Source organism: Crocuta crocuta, unplaced genomic scaffold (genome assembly GCF_008692635.1).
Source record: "Crocuta crocuta isolate KB4526 unplaced genomic scaffold, BGI_CrCroc_1.0 scaffold342, whole genome shotgun sequence".
NCBI lineage: Eukaryota > Metazoa > Chordata > Mammalia > Carnivora > Hyaenidae > Crocuta > Crocuta crocuta.
Genome location: NW_027532158.1, coordinates 1,232,285 through 1,257,236, shown reverse-complemented (window position 1 = coordinate 1,257,236; position 24,952 = coordinate 1,232,285). Strand labels below are relative to the sequence as shown.

General features: G+C 38.3%; 1 protein-coding gene across 2 annotated transcripts in view; it reads left to right on the top strand.

The window, feature by feature from the left end:
* Positions 1-24,952, top strand: part of PTGER3 (prostaglandin E receptor 3) — a 176,497-nt gene that overhangs the window by 43,442 nt on the left and 108,103 nt on the right. Inside the window, exon 3 of one of the 2 annotated variants that reach the window (XM_077776414.1) lies at positions 22,937-23,028. The exons of the other annotated variant lie outside the window; for it this stretch is intronic. Within the exon in view, the coding sequence (XP_077632540.1) occupies positions 22,937-23,028 (92 nt within the window). The remainder of the gene's footprint in view (positions 1-22,936; positions 23,029-24,952) is intronic. 2 annotated transcript variants of the gene reach the window in all.

The following is a 24,952-nucleotide window of genomic DNA, read 5'->3' as shown; positions in this document are numbered from 1 at the left end:
CACCACTCAGCAGATGAAAAGACTGGGGTTCAGGGAGGGTGAATCACTCCACCAAGTCCACAGTGTTAGTGAGAAATAAGGCTGGGTTCTCATCTGCTTTCAGGTTAGAATACATTTGGCAAAAGTATTCTGAGCAAAGAATTACTACTGTGATTGTTTTCCAAAGCTTCAAGTTTATCTTTGAGGCCCCTTGAGAGAAAGGTTTTAATAATCATGATGCCTGGGCATTTGGAAACAGCCACAAACAATTTTGGGAAGCAGTGGACAGGCAGCTTTTCTGACAGTACTGATTAGAATCAGCTCACGAGATTCTTAGCAAACATCTGAAAGTCTATATGCCCAACCTGGGCATTCACACACTACTGTAAATATCCTGACCCTTCCTTGTTGGATACAGAATTGCTTCGCAGAGGAGGGAGATCAGCAGCCTGGCAGTACATGGTTGCACAGAAAAGCTGCATTGCCGCTTCCTGTCCGGGCCTGTGGGTTTTGTGGGATGCTGAGTTTATCAAAGTTCAGGTTACTAAGTATATATATCTCTTTCAGCTCCTTTGTTTTTTGTTGTTGCTGCTGTTGTTTTTCCTTTCACACTTCCTCTCCTGCTTAACTCGGGAGCGGGAGCAGGTTTACTGAGCACTGAAAAGCCGTAAGTACTTTTGCTTCCTGACTACAGACGGGCTCTTGGGAGAATATGTAAAATTGAAGATGGAAGAGAGGGAGAACAGGCCTTTGTCAGCAGTAAAACCCTTCTGTTTATCATCTCCCCTGCTTAATTTTGAAATTTGCTCAAACTTCTTCCTGCAAAATACAGTGCAGCTCCAGAATGAAGAATATTTTATCTTTAAGAAACAGAAAAACTGTTCCCTGTTTTTGAGTCTTTCTTTCCTTGTTCCTAGCAGGCAAAATCTGTTACGTATATCTGACATTTTATTCATTCATCAGTATTCCCTCTTCAACTAGGTGCTTTGTTTTCCACAGAACTTATCAGAGTGATAAGAACAGTGCAGAACATGTTGTACAAGGGAATAAAATGTTGGCATCTCCAAAACTTGAATTCCGTTATCAGGAAATGGATTCAAACGGCAACCCACCAATAGCTGTATAACATGAAAAATCGATATATCTTGGAGTTTAGCTTTGGCCTAATTTTCCATATTATCTCTACTATTTCAATATAATTACAGGAATCAACAATTCTCAGGCATCTCAGGGATCAATTAGCATTATTCAGAATGGGCTCGACCCAATTANTTACTAATCAGTAGTTAATTAAAGCAAATCAAATGAGTCAATGCTTAGGACAAATGTTTGAAAGGCAAATTCCCATTTGTCTGCCGGCTTCTGAAGTAATTTGCATGAGAAATGGAGCCTGGAGATTTTCATAATGGTTTGTTATTAATAATAATATAATTTAAAAAATAATGTAGTAAATTATGGACCTCATTTTATGAAAGTAATTTTTAATACGAGAATATGTTCAGAAAAAATTAAAATAACAATGAATGATTACACACATTACTTGAAGTTCCTTAATGGGAAACACCATTCTCCATTTCACTGGATGAAGAATGATCCTCTCAAACTTAGGACTGTTTCTCAATTGCCCAACACAACCCTTTGGAAGGGAGGGAGGGATATTCTTGGAGAAAGGAAAGAAGCAACTAAGATGTCAGCTGGATAAGCAGGATCTTCTTTTAGAGGATAAGTATTGTGGTCGGATTATCATTAAGGGTATGAAAATATATGTTTTGGAGTCAGACCTGAGATCAAGCTTTGGTTTAAAAGCTGTAGAACTTGAAAATAATTCCTTAAACCCTTTAAGATTTTTCTACATGAAGAATTGGGGTTTTTGCACTTACTTTATAAGGTAGCCATGAGGATAACATATGGAAATATTCCAGAAGAGTTATGGGTACAATAAATACGTAAGGGGTAGTATTATTAGTATTGTATTAATAGTGATACTAGTAGCTACAGTAGCAATATCAATTGCTTTAGGAGTTCATAACCATATTGGTAAAGTGGCAAGAGACAACCTGACCTCTGTACTCATTTATCTATTTCACTTAGCATAATGTTTGCAAGGTCCATCCATGTTGTTGCAAGTGGCAAGATTTCCTGGTTTTCATGCGTAAATAAACTCTATTCCATTATATATATGGAAAGAACACTTAAATGGTTTGTAAATAATGCTGCCATGAAGATGGGCATGCAAATATTTCATTGTGATGGTGACTTTGTTTCCTCCAGATATATAACCAGAAGTGGAATTGCTGGATTATATGATAGTCCCATTTATAATTTTTTGAAGAGCCCAGAAGAGGTATTTTGAAAAGTCTCTATAACAATTTTGTCAGGTGAAATCCAGGAAAAATAAATAATAATGGATATAAGCAAAAAGATGAATTTCAGTATGCAGTTCTTGTCTGAAAAGCAATAAGTAAGGTCTGGTCAAATTAGTTAATGCTTTCTACCACTCTCTAATAAAGACTAGAATAACACATTCCTGCCCCCCTCAATTTCCTGATCTATAAAGGACTATGGGGATAATAATTTCTAGTTTATAAGGTAGCCGTAAATATTAGAAGAGATAACATATGCAAACCACTTGGTAATGTTGACTTTAAAAATAAAACGGTCAGTTATTTACCAGCAAAAAATGGGTTTATTTGGGAATAGCAGAGAACTGCAATTCAAGGCAAGCGAGCTATGGCAAAACCATAAGCTAGTCCAACAAAGGAAAGGAATGTTATTTTATGGAGAAGGAGGAAAAGCTGGGAGGGGTTTCTTTGAAGAAAAGTCCATTGGAGAAAGGCAAGAGTTCAGGGTGGTGATGGTTTCTCATTCTCTGAATTGCTGGAGTAGTCAAGTTTTTGTAGGAGATACAAAGTATATCTCTTCCCGGTGGGGCCTGTGGCTGTTGATTCTTTCCTGTTGACTTCTCTTCTGTTGGGGTCTGTAATTGACAATTCTTGACCTTGAGTAGTATGGCTGAGATTTCCTTCTTCTGGCCTCCCTACTCCATTTTAGTTAGGTTTCCCCTTATTAACTTTCACAGTATACATGCCATGTTCCATCATCATTATCATCATATTATTTAATGTGCAAAATTCTCAGAGATTTACCATGGTTCAGATAGAACAATAATTTATTTCTGGGTGCCTTAATGTCCTTTGTTTTTCCCTAGCTATAAAATGAGTAGACAATAGAACTGGAAATGCACTGGGGAAAACACACAATAAAAAAAAGACATGAAATCAGTTTAAATTAGGATGCAAGTGTTCTTTTTCCTCTAAGTATTTGGATTGAGAACAGTAACAACTTGGTCATTAGTACCATGACTGCTCTGGCAATGACTATATCTCCAAGAAAGAAATGAGAATCAGATTATTTGTGTTGGATTTTGATAGATTGTGATCACTGATTGAATGAATAATTTCTGAATTTATTTAGTCCTTGATGCATCTTTAATGAATCCCAATGATGTAGGTCTAGGACTTGGGGTGACTGAGGTTTATCAATCACAGATTCCAGATTTAAGATTCTTTGATTCTTCAAAGTGAAGTATCAATTCATATCCATTAAATTTAGGACTTTAATGTTTTTCCCAAAATGTAAATAGGTTTACTTTTTCTTTTCATTCTAATTAGAATATATATTTGTGTATAAAATTCAAGCAAAGAAGAACACAAAATTCTTTATTTTTGTGTTCTTAAAACAAAAATAGTCTATATTTTTATATTCTTATATTCTACCTTATATTTTACTTTATATTCTACCACTCAAAGTTAAACATTATAAATGTTTTTTTGTTTTTTTACATTTATTTATTATTGAATAAATAATAAATATTTATGCTCAGAGAGAGACAGAGCATGAACAGGGGAGGGGCATAGAGAGAAGGAGACACAGAATCTGAAGCAGGCTTCAGGCTCTGAGCTAGCTGTGAGCACAGAGCCCGACATGGGGCCCGTACCCATGAACTGTGAGATCATGACCTGAGCTGAATCGGATGCTTAACCGACTGAGCCACCCAGGCACCCCATGAATGTTTTGATTAATATTCTTTCAAATATTTGTCTTTGCAAGTTTCTCCTCATCCCTGGTTTCATCCAAAGATCATCGTGCAAGTCTCTCAAATGTTTGAAGGAGTATCACCTGAAATATGATGATACGTCCTATAGGGTGGACTAAGGCTTATAGGGAGAAGCTATAGGGAGAAAAATTTGACCCAGTGCAAAAAGAAGCAAAATCAGTGGTGCCTAAGGTGGAAAGATATATCTTAGAAAGTAGTAAGTTTTCTATGACAGCAAATGTTCAGGCAAATATTAAGAAACCACAAGGGAGTTTGCTGTAGAAGCAAGCACTGCAAATATCTTTTGAAAGGCTTCTTCCAACCCATGATTCTATGATTTTATACATCAAACCAGTTGTAAAATGGCCACAGTATTTGAAATGGTGTATAAAGATGGCTGAATTTAACTGTTGAACTTCGTTCCCTGTTTTAAACACTTTTATATGTGGTTTATATTCTGCCTCAGGTGACACTAACTGAATTGTTGTCGGATCTAATCTCAAAGTTAACCTTCAAAGTCTCTGTGTTCATCTTATCAGTTTACAACTTTTTTGGAAAACTCTTATCAGAAAAATAGAAAAAAAATGTTATCAAAAAGAGCTATAGCAATTTTTTTCCAGTAATTAAATCAGAATATCTGGTGGCCATTAATATCAATGACTTTATTAGCTGGGCTATCTGATTGTCCTCACTGAGTATAAAAGGCTGCCAAGAATGTGAATTTGATCAAACTCAGCTTATTAGTTACACTGATCATTTTTTACTATGCATAAAACATGTATTGTAGGAGGACAAACTAAATACGGATATTTATCAAATTTTTATACATTACCAACCCTATATTTTAAGTTTAATGAACAAGAGAAATGTACTTTAAAATATAGAAACAAATGATTCAGTAAATTTTTTTCCTAAAATGTTTGTTTTTGAGAGAGTGAGTGGGGGAGGTGCAGAGAGAGAGAGGGAGACAGAATCCAAAGCAGGCTCCAAGCTCTGAGCTGTCAGCACAGAACATGATGCGGGGCTCAAACCCACGAGCCATGAGATCACGACCTGAGCTGAAGTCAGACACTTAACAGACTGAGCCACCCAGGCACCCTTGATTCAGTAAATTTTTAAGGAAGATTTTAAAATTTCAAATAACTGTGAGGAACCAATACTATTACATTACATAAATAGTGAGGTGTTATTTGCTTGTTTGTTTGTTTGTTTTAATCAACAGTGGAATTATTCTTCAAGGAAGACATTTTTTCATTTCACCAGGTGAGGCCAAATAGGTCATGTTCTCCAGTTAAATTAAGTTAAATTAAAGAAACACACTACTTATTTACATAATGTGATCCTTAACAGAGTGAGATATAGTTACATCTCTTCTACGGCACAGAATCAGACACCAACATCACTTGTTGGAAGTGTTGAAATTATTGGCATCATTCATTGCTCTCTGAAGAGCAACCTATGGCATTGTTACCAGAGAGGTTTTAACATTATCAGTGGAAAGGCAACAGGAGGTAGCCTTGTGGAAGAGTCTGGGGGATTTAAAGACATAGATGTGCAACCTCGTTCTTGACTTAGTAGCTGTGTGAATGGGAAGATTTTAAATCTCTTTCTACCTCTGTTTACTGATTTATAAATTGGGGTTAATAACACTTATTTCACCAGGTAGTGAAAGGAAATAATACATGTACAAATCACAATAGAAACTCCATCATTTATAGCCAGTATTAACATTAACTAACCTTACTTCTCTTTGCAAAAATACATTTATACCACCTTCAGGAGTAACATTAGCTGTAAACATGATAAATTAGTTTCTAAACAATCAATACTTATAGAATTATTTTATAATTTCTAAGGCATTTTAGTATTTGTAGTTTTATGTGATCAAACTGTTCGAGTAGGGGGGGAAGTATTGTTATTATCCAACTTTTATAGATAAAAAGCTAAGGCTAAGACTAGGTTTTGACAACTTCCAGCTGTCAAATAAGAAAGTTGTGTGGATGTCATGAGCAGCATGGTAACTACAGTTAATGATACTGTATTGCCTCTCTGAAAGTTGCTAAGACAGTAGATCCCAAAAATTCTCATCACAAGAAAAAAAACTTGTAACTATACAGAAAAAAAACCTTGAAACTATACATGGACGGTGGATGTTAACTGGATTTACTATGGTGATCATTTCACAATATGTATATATCAAATCATTATGTTGTACATCTGAAACTAATATAACGGTATGTGGTAATTATATCTCAAAAAGCAAAAGAAGACCAGGTATAGCATTTGGGCTTTCATGTTAAACTTCAGCTCTACACTTGGCCTAGAAATTAGTTTCTTCCCTTTCTAAGCCTCAGTTCTCTCCTTTGGAAAATGGATATAGTAATGGTATCCCCAGAAATGTCTGGTGTTTTCCTAGTGCCCGTCGTACAAACCCTGAATGCTTCCCATATTCATAGCGCTACCATGCCCGTGTTATCTGACAATAAGATCCCAGCCTTTGGGGGAATTCTTACCCCAAACACCTCATGCACATTCATAACTCTGTTCCTACTGTTTTCTTTGCTTGAAGGTTCTTACTTGAGAAAGTCCTGCTCCCTCATTAAGGCCTATTGTAATTACACCCACTTAAGAATTTTTTACTGATGCCTGATTCAGAATTAACAACTGCTCCCTTTGTGCATCCATGATTATTTATTTATGCCTCTGTGTTTACCTCTGTTTGAGCTATATGACAGTCAGCTGCACATGTTTCTAGCTCCCCCACTAGACTCCTTGAATGAGAGACCACATCTTTTTAATCTTAGTGTCCCATACCCTCCCATTTCCTCTCCTCCTCCCAGCCTCCAAGCCAGTGAAGACTGAAATACGACACATAGTAGACATAGGAATATGTTTTAAATGTCTCTTAATGACTGCAGCAAAATTGGATGAATAAAAAATGTGAGGATGTCCAAGAAGGGGTTTTAGGTGAGAAAAAAATTACGGCTTACAGAGTGTACCACAATGCTCGATATACAGTACATGTTTCAGCAAATAGTTGTTAACTACAATTGGGGCCCTGAAATTAGAGATGATGGCATCCAAACTTTTGGGCATACATGTCACTCAGAATGCCTCTTATCCCTTCCCAGTGAAGGTCCCTTGGCGCCATCATTGGGCAAAGTATTAAATTGGATGGAATTTTAAGTTATTAATTGAAAAGTATCGAATTAGTCTCATTGCGTGCAAACACTTCTTACAGTCATGTTAAGTTTATAAGGTAATGTGAAGGGAAAACCTTGTCTATATTGATTCCTATGTCTCTGGAACGGCCCTAGGTGGGGGATGGGCAGTCCAGAAGGTGACGTTTCAGGCTGGCAGGGAGGAGGGCAGCTGTGGTTGGCAGGATGGCATGAGGTGCAGGACAGCCTTGGGCCACAAGATCTGAATAGTCTGAGCTTGGGAACCCGCATGCTTTCTTCTAGGGCCCTTTCAGCAGCCCTGCTGTGGAGTCAGAGGCTGATACAGTAGAAAAAATACTTCCCTTCCAAGAACTGAGAGTATTCAAGTAAAATTCTGACACCTCCTTTTGACATGTAAGGAAGCTGAACAGAAAACTATCAGCACAGCTCCAACGCTTTGATAGGTTAACATTTGGTAACACTATTCTGCTTCCTGTCAGGTGCTCTTATCATTGGACCACAGTTTCCCCATTAGTTCTAGTTATCACTCACTCAATCTTCCATTCACTCACTCAGCACAGTTGTGTTTGGCTGCTGTCTGCCTGTTACTATGCTGGGCTGCACAGGGATACAAAGTACCCTCCAGGAGCAAAGCATGCAACATAACACATTTCAAAGACTGAAAAACTCAAAAGCATACTTGAAGGAGCCTCCCCAAGGCACTCTGACTCTCCTCCGACCCCTTCAGAACCTACAGAGCTGACTTACTTTCAGAAATGCTCCTGAGCATCACCCCAGGTTTAATGCACTGCAGAAAGAAGGGAATCTAATGTGTCGAATATTTTAGACTAAGTTACAAAATAATAGATTTCTGGGGTACCTGGGTGGCTCCATCAGTTGGGCATCCGACTTCAACTCAGGTCATGATCTCGCAGTTCGTGGGTTTGAGTCCCACGTCGAACTCTGTGCTGACAGCTCAAAGCCTGGGGCCTGCTTCTGATTCTGTGTGTGTCTCTCTCTACCTCTCTCCCACTCATATCCTGTCTGTCTCTCTCTCAGAAATAAATAAACTTTAAAAAAATTAAACAAAAAAATAAATTAGTACTTTCATATTTTCTTGAGCCCTAAAGGAAATCAAGTGAAAAGATGACTTGTTTCCTTGCTCTTTTTTTCTGACTCTAAGCTATTCTGACTCTTAGCTATTTCCACTTGATGAGAGGAGAACATATTTTGGTATTTTACTCCTGGGTGTGTCTAAACAAACAATTACATAGAATCCTACTGCTGGAAGAGGCTGTGGAGACCATTGAGTCAAGAGGATTTCAACTGGGTTCAATAGAGCCTTATCTGCAGGAGCTACTGTGTGTGTGTGTGTGTGCGTGCATGTGCGCGTGTGCACACGCGTGCACGCGTGCACACGCGCATATGTGTAGTGGAATTAGGGACAAGGGTGATGGGTTGGATTTTGAACAGTATAAGTCCAGCTATTAGTGTAGCCTGGGCTCAAGATCTCTCTTTTATCTGTCTATATATCAGGCTTGTAGTTGGAATTTCCCTGAAAGTAATGGTTCTGCTTTTAAAAGAAAAACACTGTTTCTTCTACACCCTACTCTCCACACTTCTGACATCAACCATGTGAGATTTTCCCCACACCCACCAATTCTACAACAACAGTTGAGTGTCCTACAATTCACTTATGATGCTGACTATTCAGAATTAGTGCAGACCCCACGTTAAGGGCTCAGTCTTCAATACTGCCCCCCACTTCAGATGACAATCACAAGTATGTGTGCCTCTCAGACTTCTGACAAACAACCATATATCAGAGGTTCTCAGGACCTTCATTTTGGGTTCAGTAATTTGCAGGAATGACTCACAAAACTCAGGAAAACAATTTACTTACTAGATACCAGTTTATTATAAAAAGATACAATTCAGAAACAACCAGATGTGTAGGGCAAGGTGTATGGAAGAGGTTCAGAGTGTCTGTGTCCTTTCTGGGTATACCTCTCTCCCAGTACCTCAATGTGTTCATTAGTCTGGAAGCGTTCAGAACGCCCTAGGTTAGGGTTTCATATAGAGGCTTCAATACATAGACATGATCGATTACATCATTGTCCATTCGTGATTCACTCATTTCCAGTTCCCCCTCCTCCCACAGGTCAGAGGGTGGAATTAGAAGCGCCAACCCTCTAATCATATGGTCAGTTTCCCTGACCAGGAGCCTACCATCTTAGGGGCTTTCTGAAAGTCACCTCATTAACATAAACTCAGATGAGGTTGAGGGGGCTTCTTATATAAGAATACCAAAAGATGCTCCTTTCACCTCTATCCTTCTGGATCTTTTTCAGGAAATGAGGACAAAAACCAAATATCATAATGATACCTTTATCATTCAGCATTATTTCAGTAGCTGAGGATGAAGACTAAAATATATGTATTTTTATTATATCACAATATCCAAAAATTATAAGAACATAATCTACAAATTTAGTTCAGCTGATACTCAGAGTTGAAGTGACTTGTCCAAGGTCACACAAGTCCTTAGAGGGAGACACAAGACCAGCACTCATGCCTTCTTCCCAAGCTAATTTCAACCTTGGTGGGTTTTCTGACCACCATCTAGTTGGTTGGAAGCAGAGTTTCTGGAGCCACATTACTTGGGTTCAAATCCTAGTTCAACTACTTCCTAGTTCTATGACTGTAGTAAAGTACTTGCCCTCTCTGTACCTCAGTATCTTCATCTGTAAAGTCAAAATATTAGTAGACCCTTTCCTCTATGCTTGTTATGAGCAGCAAAGGAGCTAAAATATGTAAAGCACTTAAAAAGGTGCTTGACATTTAGTAAAACAAATTATGTGTGGGTTATTATTATTATGTTTTAAAGATTTAAAAAATCTCTCTTGATTCCACAGTACCCACCCTAGGGTCTAAAATTCTAGAATTGGTTCTTTAAGCAAAGACATGGGAGGCTTCTCATAGAAAGTAAATGCATTATGTAGGTAAAAATAATACAATAAAGCATTGCCACTCTCTAATATCCCAGAAACAATTATTTTCATTAGCTCTAGCTACTTAGTAGGGCCTTATAAGAATGGGACATAGAATAGTTCAGTTTTGGTGACGAATTGGGACAGGACTTCTTTATAGAAGCCAAGGAAGGGCGTGAAAGTTGAACGAGGGACAAATCTGGAAGATTAGGTACTGGTAAGATAGAACATACCCAAACGAAAGTGGTCCCTTTCAAAATCCTCTTCAGTGCCCACATCAGAGACTGAGGCAGGGATTGAATTTCCATACAGTCCCTAGAAAGGCCTGGGACCAGGATCTCCTCGTGCTCTTGTCCTGTGCATTTCTCTCCTCCCTTCTCACTCCACGTACATACTGATTCCCTCACCTTCCGGCTAAGACAGTATGTTGAAAATGGCAGTGAAAAGGAAGAGGGACCAAGCAAGTTTATATGGGAAGACTGAGAGTATAGATAGAGGGGACAGGAGAGAGGATGTCCCGCCAGTCAGCCTTGCTGACAAGAGTTGCAGGTAAGTGAGGTTAAGAACAGAGGAGTGAGAAGAAAGACTGGCACCCATCAAGACAGTTGCTCTTCACCCACACATTTCCTTGTACTGTCAGCTCTACAATGTGAGGCCACGGCCAAGCCCCACGTTCATGTCCTTGTAGAGCATCTCATGTTTTAGAATCATACTTGAGAAGGCAAGTTCTAATGGTGTGGGTGCAGAAATTGAGCAAGAATGACAGAAAGAGAACTTTCACTACTAATCACTCGGCAGCTTCAGGTTACTTAGATACAAATCAGGGAGACTCTGAAATGAATCCCAACCCAGAAGCCAATTCTTATTTATTTATTTATTTATTTATTTATTTGTTTGTTTGTTTGTTTATATTTATATTCTATTCCTTCCTTCCTTCCTTCCTTCCTTCCTTCCTTCCTTCCTTCCCTCCTTTTTCTTTCTTTCTTTCTTTCTTTCTTTCTTTCTTTCTTTCTTTCTTTCTTTCTTTCTTTCTTTCTTTCTTTCTCTCTCTCTCTCTCTCTCTCTCTCTCTCTTTCTTTCTTTCTTTCTTTCTTTCTTTCTTTCTTTCTTTCTTAACTCTACTCCCCAGCACGGGGCTCAAACTCATGATCCTGAGATCAAGAGTTGCATGCTTTACTAATTGAGCCAGCCAAGTGCTCCAGAAAGCCATTGTTTTAAAGATATTATTCATTTATTTATTTTGAGAGAGCCCAAGAGAGTGTGAGCAGGGTGAGGGAGGACAGGCAGAGGAAAAGAGAGAGAGAATCCCAAGCAGGCTCCATGCCCAGCATGGAGCCCAGCCTGGGGCTTGATCCCATGACTGTAAGATCATGACATGAGCTGAAATCGAGACTCGAATGCTTAACTGACTGAGCCATCCAGGTGCCCTCTTAGAAAGCCATTCTTAACAATGAAATTCAAATAACCTACTTTCTTTTGAGTAAGGAGTTCAATCTTACCCTGACTATTTGTAAAATGAATTTAAACCTTTGTTATTCTGTTCCAGGTAGACTTCTCAGATAATTTAGTGTTTTTATTGCTATGAACCTACCTGTTATAAAGAAGACTGTGGCATGGTACACTGTAGTTAGTAAAATAATTTGGTTCCATTGCTGATGACATGTCTTTGATAATTTAGAATATACACCAGTCTTCTGTAGGTCCAGAGTCATTTTTATGACCATTGATAATTGTTCAATGCTGTGAAAATAAATTCTGCTGGATCCTTAATTCCAGGTTAAAGGGAATTTGCTATATATAACATTTAGATTTCAGTCAGTGAGTGACATATTCCAACTCTATATTCTACATAGTTAATAAATTTATTTTCAGGGTCTGTTCCTGTGTTTCTCATATGCTGATTAAAAAAGAAGCAGTTGCAATTTAGCCAAATACCCATTCCCAATGGTATTCTTTTAACGTAAATACTTGAATACATTTAGCTCAGAAAATTGAAAACAAAGAGCCTCTCCCAATGAAACATAAGTGAATACACCAAAATTATGTTAATAACATTGATAACACTTTGATATATATTTATTTCCTATGAAAGGAAATGGAGTCAAATGTTATCATTATCTCCATATAATACATGAAGCAATTGAAATTTAGAAAATTTAAGCAAGCTTGTCCAGGTTTAAAGTGAGTTAAGATTCAAGACTAGATTTTATGATCAATTTCTGAACTGTGTTATAAGCCCAGCACAGAGAGAGACCAGATTTGTATTATATAGTGGTTTGATAATATGACACTCCTCTTCGATCATGAAGAAATACTATACAAATTTTGAGAAAATGATATGCAAACAATTTGAAATCATCTTCAATTTTTGGACGTGATCTGTGTTGGGGCTCCCAAACCAGTCTCCTTCTGTTAAATCCTAAAGCCTCAAGGATTGCACATTTTTGTTAATTGATTCATTTTAAGCTAGACATGATGAAAACACCATTAGTTTTCTTTTATCAGTACAGTTTTCTCTGTATTACTTTAGGCGTTTCCTTGACAACTGCCCAAAATTTACTCTAGCTTGGCAGGATGCTTTATCAGTGTGTTAGGTTTGGTCATATAAAAAAAAAATGACAATGGCTACAAGAAGAATGAAGGTCATTTCTCTCCAAATTATATAAATTCTGCATGTAGGCATCCAGGGCTGACTGGGCCATTCCTGATCATCAGAGTTTGAAGCTATTATTAGCCATTCTTAATGTACTGCTTCATGGTCCAATATGGCTGATTGAGATCCAGCCATTAATTTGGCTCTGTTCAGAGGAAGGAGAGTAGGTTAAATAAAGAAGAATGTTTCCCTTCCCTTTAAGGAGATTTCCCAGAAGTGTCATCACTTTTCCCTTACATATAATTGGCCAAAATTTAGTCACACAACCACAACTAACTGAGGGAGTGTTGGAAATGCAGTGTTTTAATTGGAGCCAAGTAATAATCAGATAAAGAAGGAGGGAATGGATACTAGAAAGCAACTGGCAATCTCTGCTGTAGTCAAAGCATAGTTCCTTATTTTATATACTATATTTATTATTGAAATATATTTCACATATAATATTGTATAAATTTAAGGTACATAACATGTTAATTTGATACATTTATGTTTTCACACAATTGCCATTGAAGTGATAATTAGTACCTCTATCACATTACATAATTATCATTTCTTTTTAGTGGTTGGAATAATTTGAATCCTAGTCTCTTAGCAAGCTTGTCTCTCTACAGTATTGTTGTCTAGAGTCACTATACTGTACATGAGATCTCTAGGGCTTACCTACTACTTGCGGCCAGTTTGTACCCTTAAACAACATCTGTCCTATGCCTCCAACCCCCATCCACTGGTGCACCATCGTCCCACTCTCTGTTTCTTTGAGTTCGGCTTTTTTAGATTCCACAAAGAACTGATATCATATCCTGTCTTTCTCTGATATTTCACTTAGCATAATGTCTTCTAGTGCCATCCATGTTGTTGCAAATGGCAGATTGTCCTTTCTCATAGCTGTATTGCAAGACATTTTAAGTGTCTTTTATGTGTTTGGGTTATTTTATATTGGAGAATCTGTTAAATTTTTGCCTGGGGATCATAGTTATTATATTATTACGTATTGTATTACTATTATATTGCTAAGAATAAGAGAAGCTGAATAATATATGACTTGCTAAATTATTTTGTACTTAAATAACTAACTTCTAAATTTTTACAGAAGATCTAGACTCCAAATTGTGAGTAATGGGACTATCATCATTATTCTTTGTCCTTGTCACTTACAGAAATGGGAATGCATTGAGGATTTAGACGTTTCATTACCATTAAATATGTATACAACATAATGAATACTATTTAATTGCATGCAGTTTATAACATTTTTACTGGTGACGAGTCAAGATTTTGTTTTAATGCTTCACACAATGTCTGACACAAGAAAGATAGGTAATCAATGAATGCTAAATTGAATTGGCCACTGTTACTCAGGTGAATCTATTTGCCTGATAGATAAAAAGACCCTTGATAGTTTCTGCTAGTATTTGACCATTAATCTAATGACAGTGTTACACTGGCTCTGATTCAATTTGATTGTAGTGGGTGGTTGTGTGTTATTTCTAAGAATAGATGGGACGACAGGGAATCAAGACACTTCCTAGCTATGTAAGCGTTTTGCCTCAGACAGTGATCACATCTGCAGCTTCAACGACTCGGAAATCCTCCAGCATACTGAAGTGCACAAAGATCAGACAAATCAGCTCTGAACTGGAGGACAAGGATTAATTTATCATGAAATTCATTACTCAGGGCAATTATGATAAACCATAGTCTTTACTCTTACTCAATCCTTCTCAACTATTGATTTGGTAATATACTATAAGAGTGCATTAAATTATTTTCTTATTATCTGAGCTGTATGTCCTGTCATTAGCCTTTTAAAGCCTGGACATAAAATCACAGTAAGACCCTCCACTGACTGTCTCTGATTATAAGTTATACAATAGAACAAATCTTACATCTTTTATAAGGTTTATTTTGTTTTTAGACACATACACCTGACTTGTTTAGAATTAGGATGGCCTTCTTTTATTAGTCATCTTGGGTACTGTTTCATTTTCCTTCCTGGTTACTTTTATAATGCATTGAACTGGAAAATTAAAAGCTCATATTCAGATTTATAAAGGTAGTCCCATATTTATTCAGTGCTATTAGCATCTGTGTGGCTATTAACAGTCTCTGCATTTGTTAATGGCTAGGGTCAAAATTGTATAGTGTACAACTTAGATGTTTTTAAATTTCTTTTTAAAAATTTTGTATGTGGAACAAAAATTCATCACAAATCCATGGTCTCTGATGGCTAGCAGCAGGGGCTGGGAGGTGGAGCAGTAGAGAATGGGTTTTTAAACTTAACGGTTGAAAGTATGCTGTCCATCTGCTTTTTTTTTTTCTTTCACTTTGCAGTAACTACTCTCTTTGAGGGAAATATTCTTGCTTCAGAGTTTTTCCCACCTACCCCCTTCTCTTAGCCAAGATGGCATCTGAAGGAGAAAGCTTATATCCTGTCATGATAATGAGGGCAGATGAGGAAAGGCCACTTGTCTACAAAAAACCTGATCCTGTCTGTGGGGTTCTCCCCATTCTCCCTAGAGTTGATTTTGGCCCTCTTGGTTGCTGGGTAGCTGCTGGCTGTTAATCTGGTGCTTCTTCTGCACATTTTGAGCACTGCGGTTCTTCTTTTCTGATTTGGCCCCATTGTTTTCTCACTGGCACAGCATACCCTTAAGACTCTGCCACTTCTTTCCTCTAGACATTGGCTTTGGCTGTCTAATCCCAGGAACAACTCTGGCTCTAAACATATCAGCTCCATTGTCGTCTTTTTGGCGTTCAGCTTTCCTTTCTCTTCCATAGGCCACAGGGAGACTCTGGGGGACCTTCACCATGTGGAGGCCAAGGACACTCAGAATTATGAGGGCCTCCTCTCTGCCATTCCCCTGCTCTGGAAGTGTCCATACATATGTGCCAGGCCAACCTGGCAGGCTGCGTCCTCAAAAACATGTAGCCATTCCTTTTTTCTATTTGCGGTTTCTAGATTTTTGTCATCCTCCCACATATGGGGTTTGACGCTGAGGGATTTGTGGAGCAGTAAGGACATCTAGTGCGTTCCTTCCAGCACCAGAAGGGCTTTTGTCTGCTGTGGTCTCTCCATGCATTTCCTCCTTCTAGTTGGGTCTCACTCTCCCATTTCCCTGGTGCTATGATGATAGGTGGGTTGCCATGGGTGTGGAGAGGGGACTGAAACAATACTGTTCGCAATCCAAAAAATATTTAGAGGTCTTTAAATATTTAAAGAATATGGGGCACCTGGATGGCTCAGCTGGTTAAACGTCTGATTTTTGATCTCAGGGTTATGCTTAAAGCCCCAGGTGGGCTCTGTGATGGGCATGAAGGCTACTTAAAAAAAAAATTCTTGTCCTCTAAATGGGTAAGTTACTGATACTCATCCATGCAACTGTAGATCTGTTAGACATCAAAAATCTCTTCCCAAAACCCCCGGAAGAAGGAATACTGCAGCCCAGTCACAAATGATATTCCCAAAGTGAGAGGCAAAATATAATACTGTGATAAGTTATCCAGCAGGTCTGTGTGATTATACTCATTGCTATAAAAGTACCTGGTAGGATAATTTTACAAAGGAAAAGTTCCTCCTGAGTTGACATCAAAGACAGACAGGCATAGGGTGAAGCTAATGAAATTCAAGCTTCAAAGCCCCTCCCTAGCACAGGTCTTTCCTCGACCCTGGCCCTACTTTCATACTTATTTTATTAAAAAAAGTTTCATACTTTACAGGTTCCTCAAAACCTGGATCCACTTCTGTCTGGTATGATACCCAGGCATTCATGGAGAAAGTGGGATCTGAACTAGCCCGTGAAAAAAAACAAAGCTGTGCATATTTCCAATAGAAATGGTGCTCATTTGGGATGAGGAGGGCTGTAGGGACAGTGTATGGGGTGAATTGGAGGACAGAAACTTGATTGATCAATGGCATCCAGCTCCCCAACTCATCATCTAGGGTTTCCGCAGAGCCATTGTTTAGTTATTGGGGATAACTAAACATTATTACCTAAACGTTAAGAACTAAATATTATTACCTAGACATTGGTTAGGTTCTTTGGGATATAAAAAATGGAGTACCTCTCAGGTTAGCTCAAGCAAGTGAAGGTTTATTGTAATGGAATATTATAGGCTGGAATATGCAGTCTGGAGTTAGAGGATGGATAAGAATCAAGAGAATCAACACTTGGAATAAATAAAATTCCGCACTAGTCTTTCACCAACATTGGACCTACCTATTTTCTACCTGCCTCACTGTGTTTCTACTACCAACTACCGAGTCTCTTTCTTTGCTGTCCATATAAGTCCTTAACTTCATGATTTGTGCTTGCATACAGTATCTGCTTCTTTATGGCTCTGGTCCCACTCTAGTCCTCATTTCCTCAACATTTCAAAATTCAGATTCTTAAGAAAAGAAATCTCTGTCATGTCAGCTCATTGTTCCTTGACGGGCAAAGTCATAGATCAGTGGCTAGCCTATGCCTTGGGTGGGTATACCTTTTCCAATTGGGTATGCCTGGGATGTATAGAATCCTTATATAAAATATGGCAGCCCATGGCGGCCCCTTCAGCAGGGGTTGTGCGGAGGACTATCTGCATTTGAATCCAAACTCTGCCACGAACTGGCAGGTGACCCTGAACAAGTTGCTTAACCTCTCTGTGCCTCAGTTTTCTCATTTGTCAAGAGGAGATGATAATAGTGCCAATTTTAAGGAATGAAATGCATTAATATTTGTGACACATTTAGAACAGTGCCTGAAAAAAACCAGAAAGTACTTTGTAATTATGGGCTATTATTTAGGAGAGCTTTGAAAGGAGAGGAAGTACAAGTAGCAGATGTATCACGTAGAGAAGCTGATGGTGAAATGGGAGGTAATTAGACCACTTGTACAGAAAGAGGAAAGGTCAGGCAGTCAAGCACATGTGTTTCTGTGTGTTTTATTTCTCAAGATAAGGGAAGTCTAGGAATATCTGAAGATGGATGGAACACAGCCAGTGGACAGAAGGATGGGAGAAAGGAGGGATAGCTGTGGAGGAGGAGGATCTGTAACAAGGACACAGGTCATTAGAAGTGATGGGAGATAAGTACTTATCAAATAGTTTTCTATGTCCTTCAGAAAGCCAGAGAGCCTTTAAAATATGTTATAAATCTGGTGTTGCAATTCTGAAGAAAACAATGCAGACTACCATACCCCTCAGCTGTTCAGCACCAGGCAGCGGATGAGAAGAGGTTAGTGAGCTAATGTGGAGTTCAGCCAGGTTATTCTGGAAGGAGACTCACAGACAAACACAGTATTCAACAGAGGCAGAGTGGTCTGGGAACACAGGCGTCAGGCATCTGCAGCTAAACCACAGATGGCCCAGGGGCCACCAACAAGCCATGGCAGTAGACAAAACAACCAGGCTGTGTTCAGGTGTCTGTTGAGTGGCCACTTATAGATCAATCTTTCTACCAGAATTTCCACAGGAAAACAATTTGGTCCAAAAGTCAAATTCAAATTCAAGATCAAACACACACACACACACACACACACACACACACACACACACACACACCATCTTCTATCTTAACTGGAACCCTTAAAAAATATTCTGAAGTACGGCTTAGAAAATAAGGTTGCTTTACCTGAAACCTTTGGGCAGTCATATCCACAGAGGATCATTGCCAAATTGGATATCATACATATTTGGCAATTTGGGGGAAAAAACCCACATACCTATGAGGTTAACTCAAACAAGAGGAAGAGGACTTATCTTGAGCAGGAAGATCTTGGGCAGCATAAAGGACACCATCTTCATGGTGACAAGTCATAAAATGTTTAGGAGAGGCCCATCAGAACCTGCACATCCTACGCTCTCAGAAGGACCCATACTTGAGTTTGGATGAAAGCCAGCGTGCAAAGCATTAAATTTAATAACACCTACAAACTTGGCACTGCCTCACCTACAGTGGGTTCTGCATAGGTGTTTTTTATCCTTTCTCTCCTCCACACCAGGCAATTCTCTTTTTAAATATCGCTTTTCCATATGGATTTAAAAATTTTTTCCCTAGCCAAAGGGATCCTAAGCATCAGTAGCAGGAGTGGAGGTGATTTTCCACAGGACGCCCTTCCCAGAGTTCTCCAATCTATGCACATGGCAGCCTCTGCCACTACCAGCCACATCTTGCTAAATATGTGGCTGGTAGCGCATCCCACATAATTGGAGTCCTACCCAGAACCTCTTAGATCCCATACAGCAGTTCTATGTATTCATCCCCACTTCTGCTTGTTTGGCTGATAACTACTCACACTCTGACCTTCAGAGGCAAGGGGAGAGCCAGAAGGGCCTAGGGGTTTTGTTCCCCCCAAAGAAGCACTGGTTGATGATGTGGGAGTAGAGAAGCCCAGATCCTTTGTTTACAAGTGAGACAAACTTTGAAATTGTGATTTAACTCCAGAGTTTCCCAAAGGTTCAGACTGAGGCTGGAATCACTTAAAATTGCACTCCTTGCTTGGCTTCTCCTTCTGTGTCCTACTTTCCCACTTCCTTACTGGTGTTTCTCTGGGAGCACATCTTTAATAAGTCACTTGAATACAAATCCTTGGCTTAGGTTCTTGTTCTGGGAGTACTCAGTCCAAGTTCATTCTTGCTTATTATTCATTCATTCATTTATAAATGTGCACTGAGTGTCTAAGCTTTCTTCCCAGTCCTGAGAAGAGAAGCAATACACAGTTAGGTAAAATGTAAGGATAGATATTCTCAAGGGAAATGTGGAAACTATGCATTTCTAAGTCATGGGAATCTTTTAAAATATGAGCCTATTATACACCTGTAAAAGTGACTTACACGTAGTAGGTTCTTACATGTGCTGAAAAATTTGATCAGTCCTTGTCTCACAATATTGACCAAGAGGAGACCCAATAATTTACTTAGAAATCAATTTATTCACCACTGTTAAGCTCTTACTGTGAATCAGAGAAGCCAACAAACTACAATTTAAAGAATATGTACAATGTTATCGAAATACAATAATGGGAGAAATACTTTGCCAAGAAAATGAAATGCTGTGTCTTGGAGGATAAGTAGAATTAATTCTGGATGGAAGTAGAGAGAGGCATTTTAGAAAGGCAATAGCTAACTCCACGGTAAGTAAGTGTGAAAAAGCACTGGCCGGTCTCAGACTGCATAGTTTAGGGACTGAAGCAAGGCTTTGGTGAAGGGGAAAGGCAAGAGACTGACCTGGAGATTTAGTTTGGAGTCACTCAGTGGTGGGTCTTCAGCACTTCAGCACTTCATCCTATAGCAATGGGGAACATTCAAAGATATTTAGGATTTTCCAAGGTTTGCTTTAAAAGTAATACGAAGGGTATGTTCAAGAGGAGAAAAACTTGGATCAGAACACTGGTTAGTTAAAAGGCTGTTACTAAGTTAAACCATACATAATTTCCAATATCCAACCATTTTTGATCCAACAAAACTGTCAATTTCATATAGGTTAAACTGATTCACTAACCAGAAGAACAAGGGCACAAAGACTGGAGAGAAGGGGTAAAATAAAAGAGATAAATAGGAAAGAAAATTGACATGAAATGAATGAGCCACTGGCTGCAGGGTCAGAATAAGCTGCAGAAATCAGGTGTGAGAGAAAAGCAAAGTTTTCTGAGAATGATGGAGTGAGTCATGGAGTGTTTGTAAGGGAAATAGCGCTCACTGAAGAGGAGTGGTTTAGAGAGTGCAACAGAGAACCATACCGTGTTTCCAAGTTTCCAGTTCTTCCCATATTACCTTGCAATGGCTCATTTTTCAATTTCTTCTCCTTCTCCTTCTCCTTCTCCCTCTTCCTCTTCCTCCTCTTCCTCTTCTTCCTCTTCTTCTAATTCTTCTCCTCCTCCTCCTTCTTCTTTTACTGTTTATTTATTTTTTGAGAAAGAGAGAGAGAGAACATGAGCAGAGGAGGGATGGAGAGAGAGGGGAACATAGGATCTGAAGCAGGCTCCATGCTGACATGGTTCGAACCCATGAACCATGACCGGAGCCAAAACCAAGAGTGGGACGTTTAACTGACTGAGCCACCCAGGCACCCTTCAGTTCCTTCTTTTTAAAATTTGTATTTTTAAATAATCTCTACACCCAACATGAGGCTTGAATTTACAATCCCAAGATCAAGAATCACATGCTCCACCCACTGAGCCAGCCAGGTACCCCATCAGTTCCTTCTTTTTCTGTTACTTGACATTGGACAAACATGATATTCAGATGCCTAGAATTGTATCTGCTCCTCAAGTTAAGCCAACAAATAACCCCAAGTACTTTACTTTGTTAAAGCAGACTTCCAAACAATAAATTACATCGTGTAATAGCAAGAAGAGAAAAACATAAGGGTCCAGTAGTGTAGGTATCCTATCTAACTGGACTGATTATTTAACAAAGCACACAGGTGATTCTGAAAGGTTCAGAAAATAAATAGAAAATCCTGTTTGTTTGGTTTTTTTCCTTCTCTGACCTTAACTCTGACCACTCTTCCAAAGCCCCAATATTTCTATTGCAAGTGCCACTAAACGTTTTCTATTTGTGCTGAAATAGAAGTGTGGTCAAAGTGTCATTTTTGTTGCAAAGAAGACATATCATTTTATTGTCCTTCAAATAACACTGCCTTCCTAGAGCAGAAGTTACCTATTTGCTTAACACAGTCAGGAATTGGAGATCTACATGTCCATCTGGACATCCTACATAATTTATGCTACTTGAAATAGGCATGCTGTTTAAAATGATCTTAACTAAACTTTTCAGAAAAAAATACTTAAGGGACACAATAAAAAAGACTGACTAGGAAATACTGAATTTCATTTATTTCTGTTTTTTCTTGTAACATTTTTTTGGGTAAGAATTTAATTTTTCTCCCATTTCTTACAAGAGAATTACTAAGAAATGTATATAGAGGAAATATTTTTTTTCTTAGTAGTTTTTATTGAATCCAGTGAATTTAAGCTATTATTTGGAGAATACTGTTGATTCATGCCACAAATTCTTGCTGTCCACGACCTATGTGCCAGGCAGTGTGGCAGCTGCTGGACACACAGTGGTAAGTAAAACTAGGCATGAAACTTGTAGCCTAGAGGTGGTAACAAATATTAAATAACCACAAAAATAACTTTTGTTTCCAAGCTACAATTAGCTCTTGAAAAGAAAATCGTGGGTATCACATAGTGGGGGACCAGTCCTAGTCAATAGTCAGAATATTCTCTGTAGAAGTGATATTCCAAGTTGAGATCTGAAGGACAGGTAGGAATCAGCCAGGTGATGAGGGAATTGGAGGAGCACTCTAGGCTGAGGAAGCTTCAAGTGCAAAGGCCCTGAGGTAGGAAGGATGATGACACAGTTCATGATATTCATAATGGCTAGTGTGGTCTGAACAAACAAAGCTGGAGTTTCAGGCAGAGGCTCGATCAAAAAGGACCTTTGAGGTCATGCGAAGAATTCTGGTCATTGTCCTAGGAGTAACAGAAAGTCACTGAAAGCTAGTAAGTGGTAGAATTGGATTTACCTACACCAATAATTTGAAGCCAGTGAGGGTTTTTTATTTTAAGTTTCTTTTTTATTTTTTGAATTGGGAAGGGGCAGAGAGGGGGAGAAACAGAATCCCAAGCTGGGCCGGTGGCACAAAGCCTGATGCAGGGCTTGATCCCATGAATCGTGAGATCATGACTTGAGCCAAAAATCAGGAGTTGGACACTTAAATGACTGAGCCACCCAGGTACCCCTGAAGCCAGTAAGTTTCATTCAGCGTTTAACAAGTGGTATGATAACTGCTCTAGGGATTTAGAAGTCCTTTTAGGTATGGTCTCTACTCAAGTCCTATATGGTGTGAAGTTGTAGGAGGAAGCAGAAGGTGGGTCAAAGCTTGGGGGCAGAAATGAGGCAATCTTGGGAAGATAAGATCTAAAATAACTTTATTTGGTTGGCTATGGCCAATGCAAATTGATGAATAGATTTTCGGTTCCACTTCTATTTAAAAATGTTCAAGGAAGAGTCATCTGACAAAAGGGATCATCATCAACGATTCTGTCCACTGAAACCCTCTGTCTGTTCACAGATCAGGCACCACACAAACAACTATGCATCCAGCTCCACCTCCTTACCTAACCAGTGCTCCTCAACCCTGATGTGGAGTGACCAGTTGGAAAGGTGAGATGTAGAGGCTGTCTAGATTTACAGCAGAGCCTTTCCCTATCTCTGTTCTCATCTGTGTTCATGCTGCAAAGACAAAATATCCTTAAGAATTAAAGTGCAGGTTAAGCACACACATCTGGTTAAGGAGAACTAGATTCCTCAGAGGAACTGCTGCTATTTTTACAACTTCTCTTAAATATCCTCCAAGAAGAACTTTATGAAACTGGGTCCAGGCTGATCTTGTGACTAGTCAACTCTCATGCAGTAAAAGAACCTATATGTCACGGATTTTTCGTACTAACAGTCTCTAGGACTATTTTAAGGCTAAGCTACACTGTTATGATTAGACATCAGAACTCAGTGTGCTCACCACATGGTTAGCACACTCCTGCTTGCCCTTTGACTAGATCTATTTTGTATAAAACTTGTATTTCAAAGAATGGACACTCTAGAGAGCAGGACATAATGCCAGATACAATGTGTAGTGAGTCGTATTAAATTTCAAGCATTAGCTTCCTTCCTAAAACACTTATTTCAATATTTCTGTTATTGACTATAGGACTAAATGAATGAATAATCTAGGTATTATCCCATTATGTGATTTTTTTTTTGTTTTAATGAAAGGATGTGAAAAGTTTTAATTTTTTTTTCAAACATAGCACACTTGGCTTTTCAAATAAGTTGAACTCTCTATTGTAATGGAAAGTCAGCATGTTCATTTTATTTCATTCCCTGGGTGAGGCTGGGTACAAGGACTCCACTTCTCCATGTAAGTTGTTAAGATGGATGTGGACATTTAAGAAGCTCAATGTCTTTGGCCATTTGTTCTCTCATGGCTGAAGTAACTGAAAGGTAATCACTTCTGTTCCTCAGAGGAAGATCAAAATGTGTTTTCCAATAGAGATATAGTGTGCAACAATGCCTAAAGTATACCAGTAAGCTGATAGATTCTGGAACGTAGCTTCAAAGTCAATAAAATTTTTAATCAACTCAATAGTCCTACATCCTTTCCTTAAATATCTGCATGTAGTACATCTATTCTTGGCACTTTTTTTTTTGCCATAAATGCAGATTTCTTTGGAAAATAAATGAAGGAAAAAGAAGAGAGATACCCAGTTCCCATATCTTTATTGGTAGGCTCACTCTAACTTTCATTTTTGATTTTTAAAAGTAAATCACATTGCCCTTTCTCTTCATTAGAAAAATATAGGCCAAGCTTTCTATAGAAACTTAGAAAAACACAGAAAATCAGAAAGAAAAGCGGCTTACTAAACTTTACTTCCACTCCTCAGAAAAAATTTGCCATCATTTTAGTAAATTTCTTTCTCATCTTTTTCCCCTGTACTTTCCTTGATTTTGTTTTACATACTTAGGATAATATTATATGTGCATTATAGTATCTTGTTTTTATCTAATTTAACTTAAAATAAACATTCCCCAGACTATTTACAAATTATTCTAAAAGTAATTTTAATATTTATACGATAGTCTATTAAAAGGATATGCTATAGTTTAGTTATCATAATCTGTGTTCAGTTTTGGCACCATAATGAATAGAGCTATATCATTAAATACAGAATAAAATGTAGTTTAAAAAATATTTGTGATTGTTTTTATCATAAGTATACTTTAAGAAATAATTAACATGCAAATTTTTAATATTCTTTGAAGATGTGTATAGTCTGACTGCTTTTCAAAAAAATTATAGAGTTAAAATTTCATTAGCAATGTGGTAGAGTTTCTGCTTTACTGCATCCTAACCAGCACTGTATATTATTTAAACACACACACACACACACACACACAAACACACACTTTGTTGGTTTGATAGGAGAAAAATTATATTTCATGGCTATTTAGATTTGAGTTCATCCTTATATCTTTTTAGGGTATTGTTGTACACTGATTAGGGCTTCTTTTTATGACAAGATTATTCAAT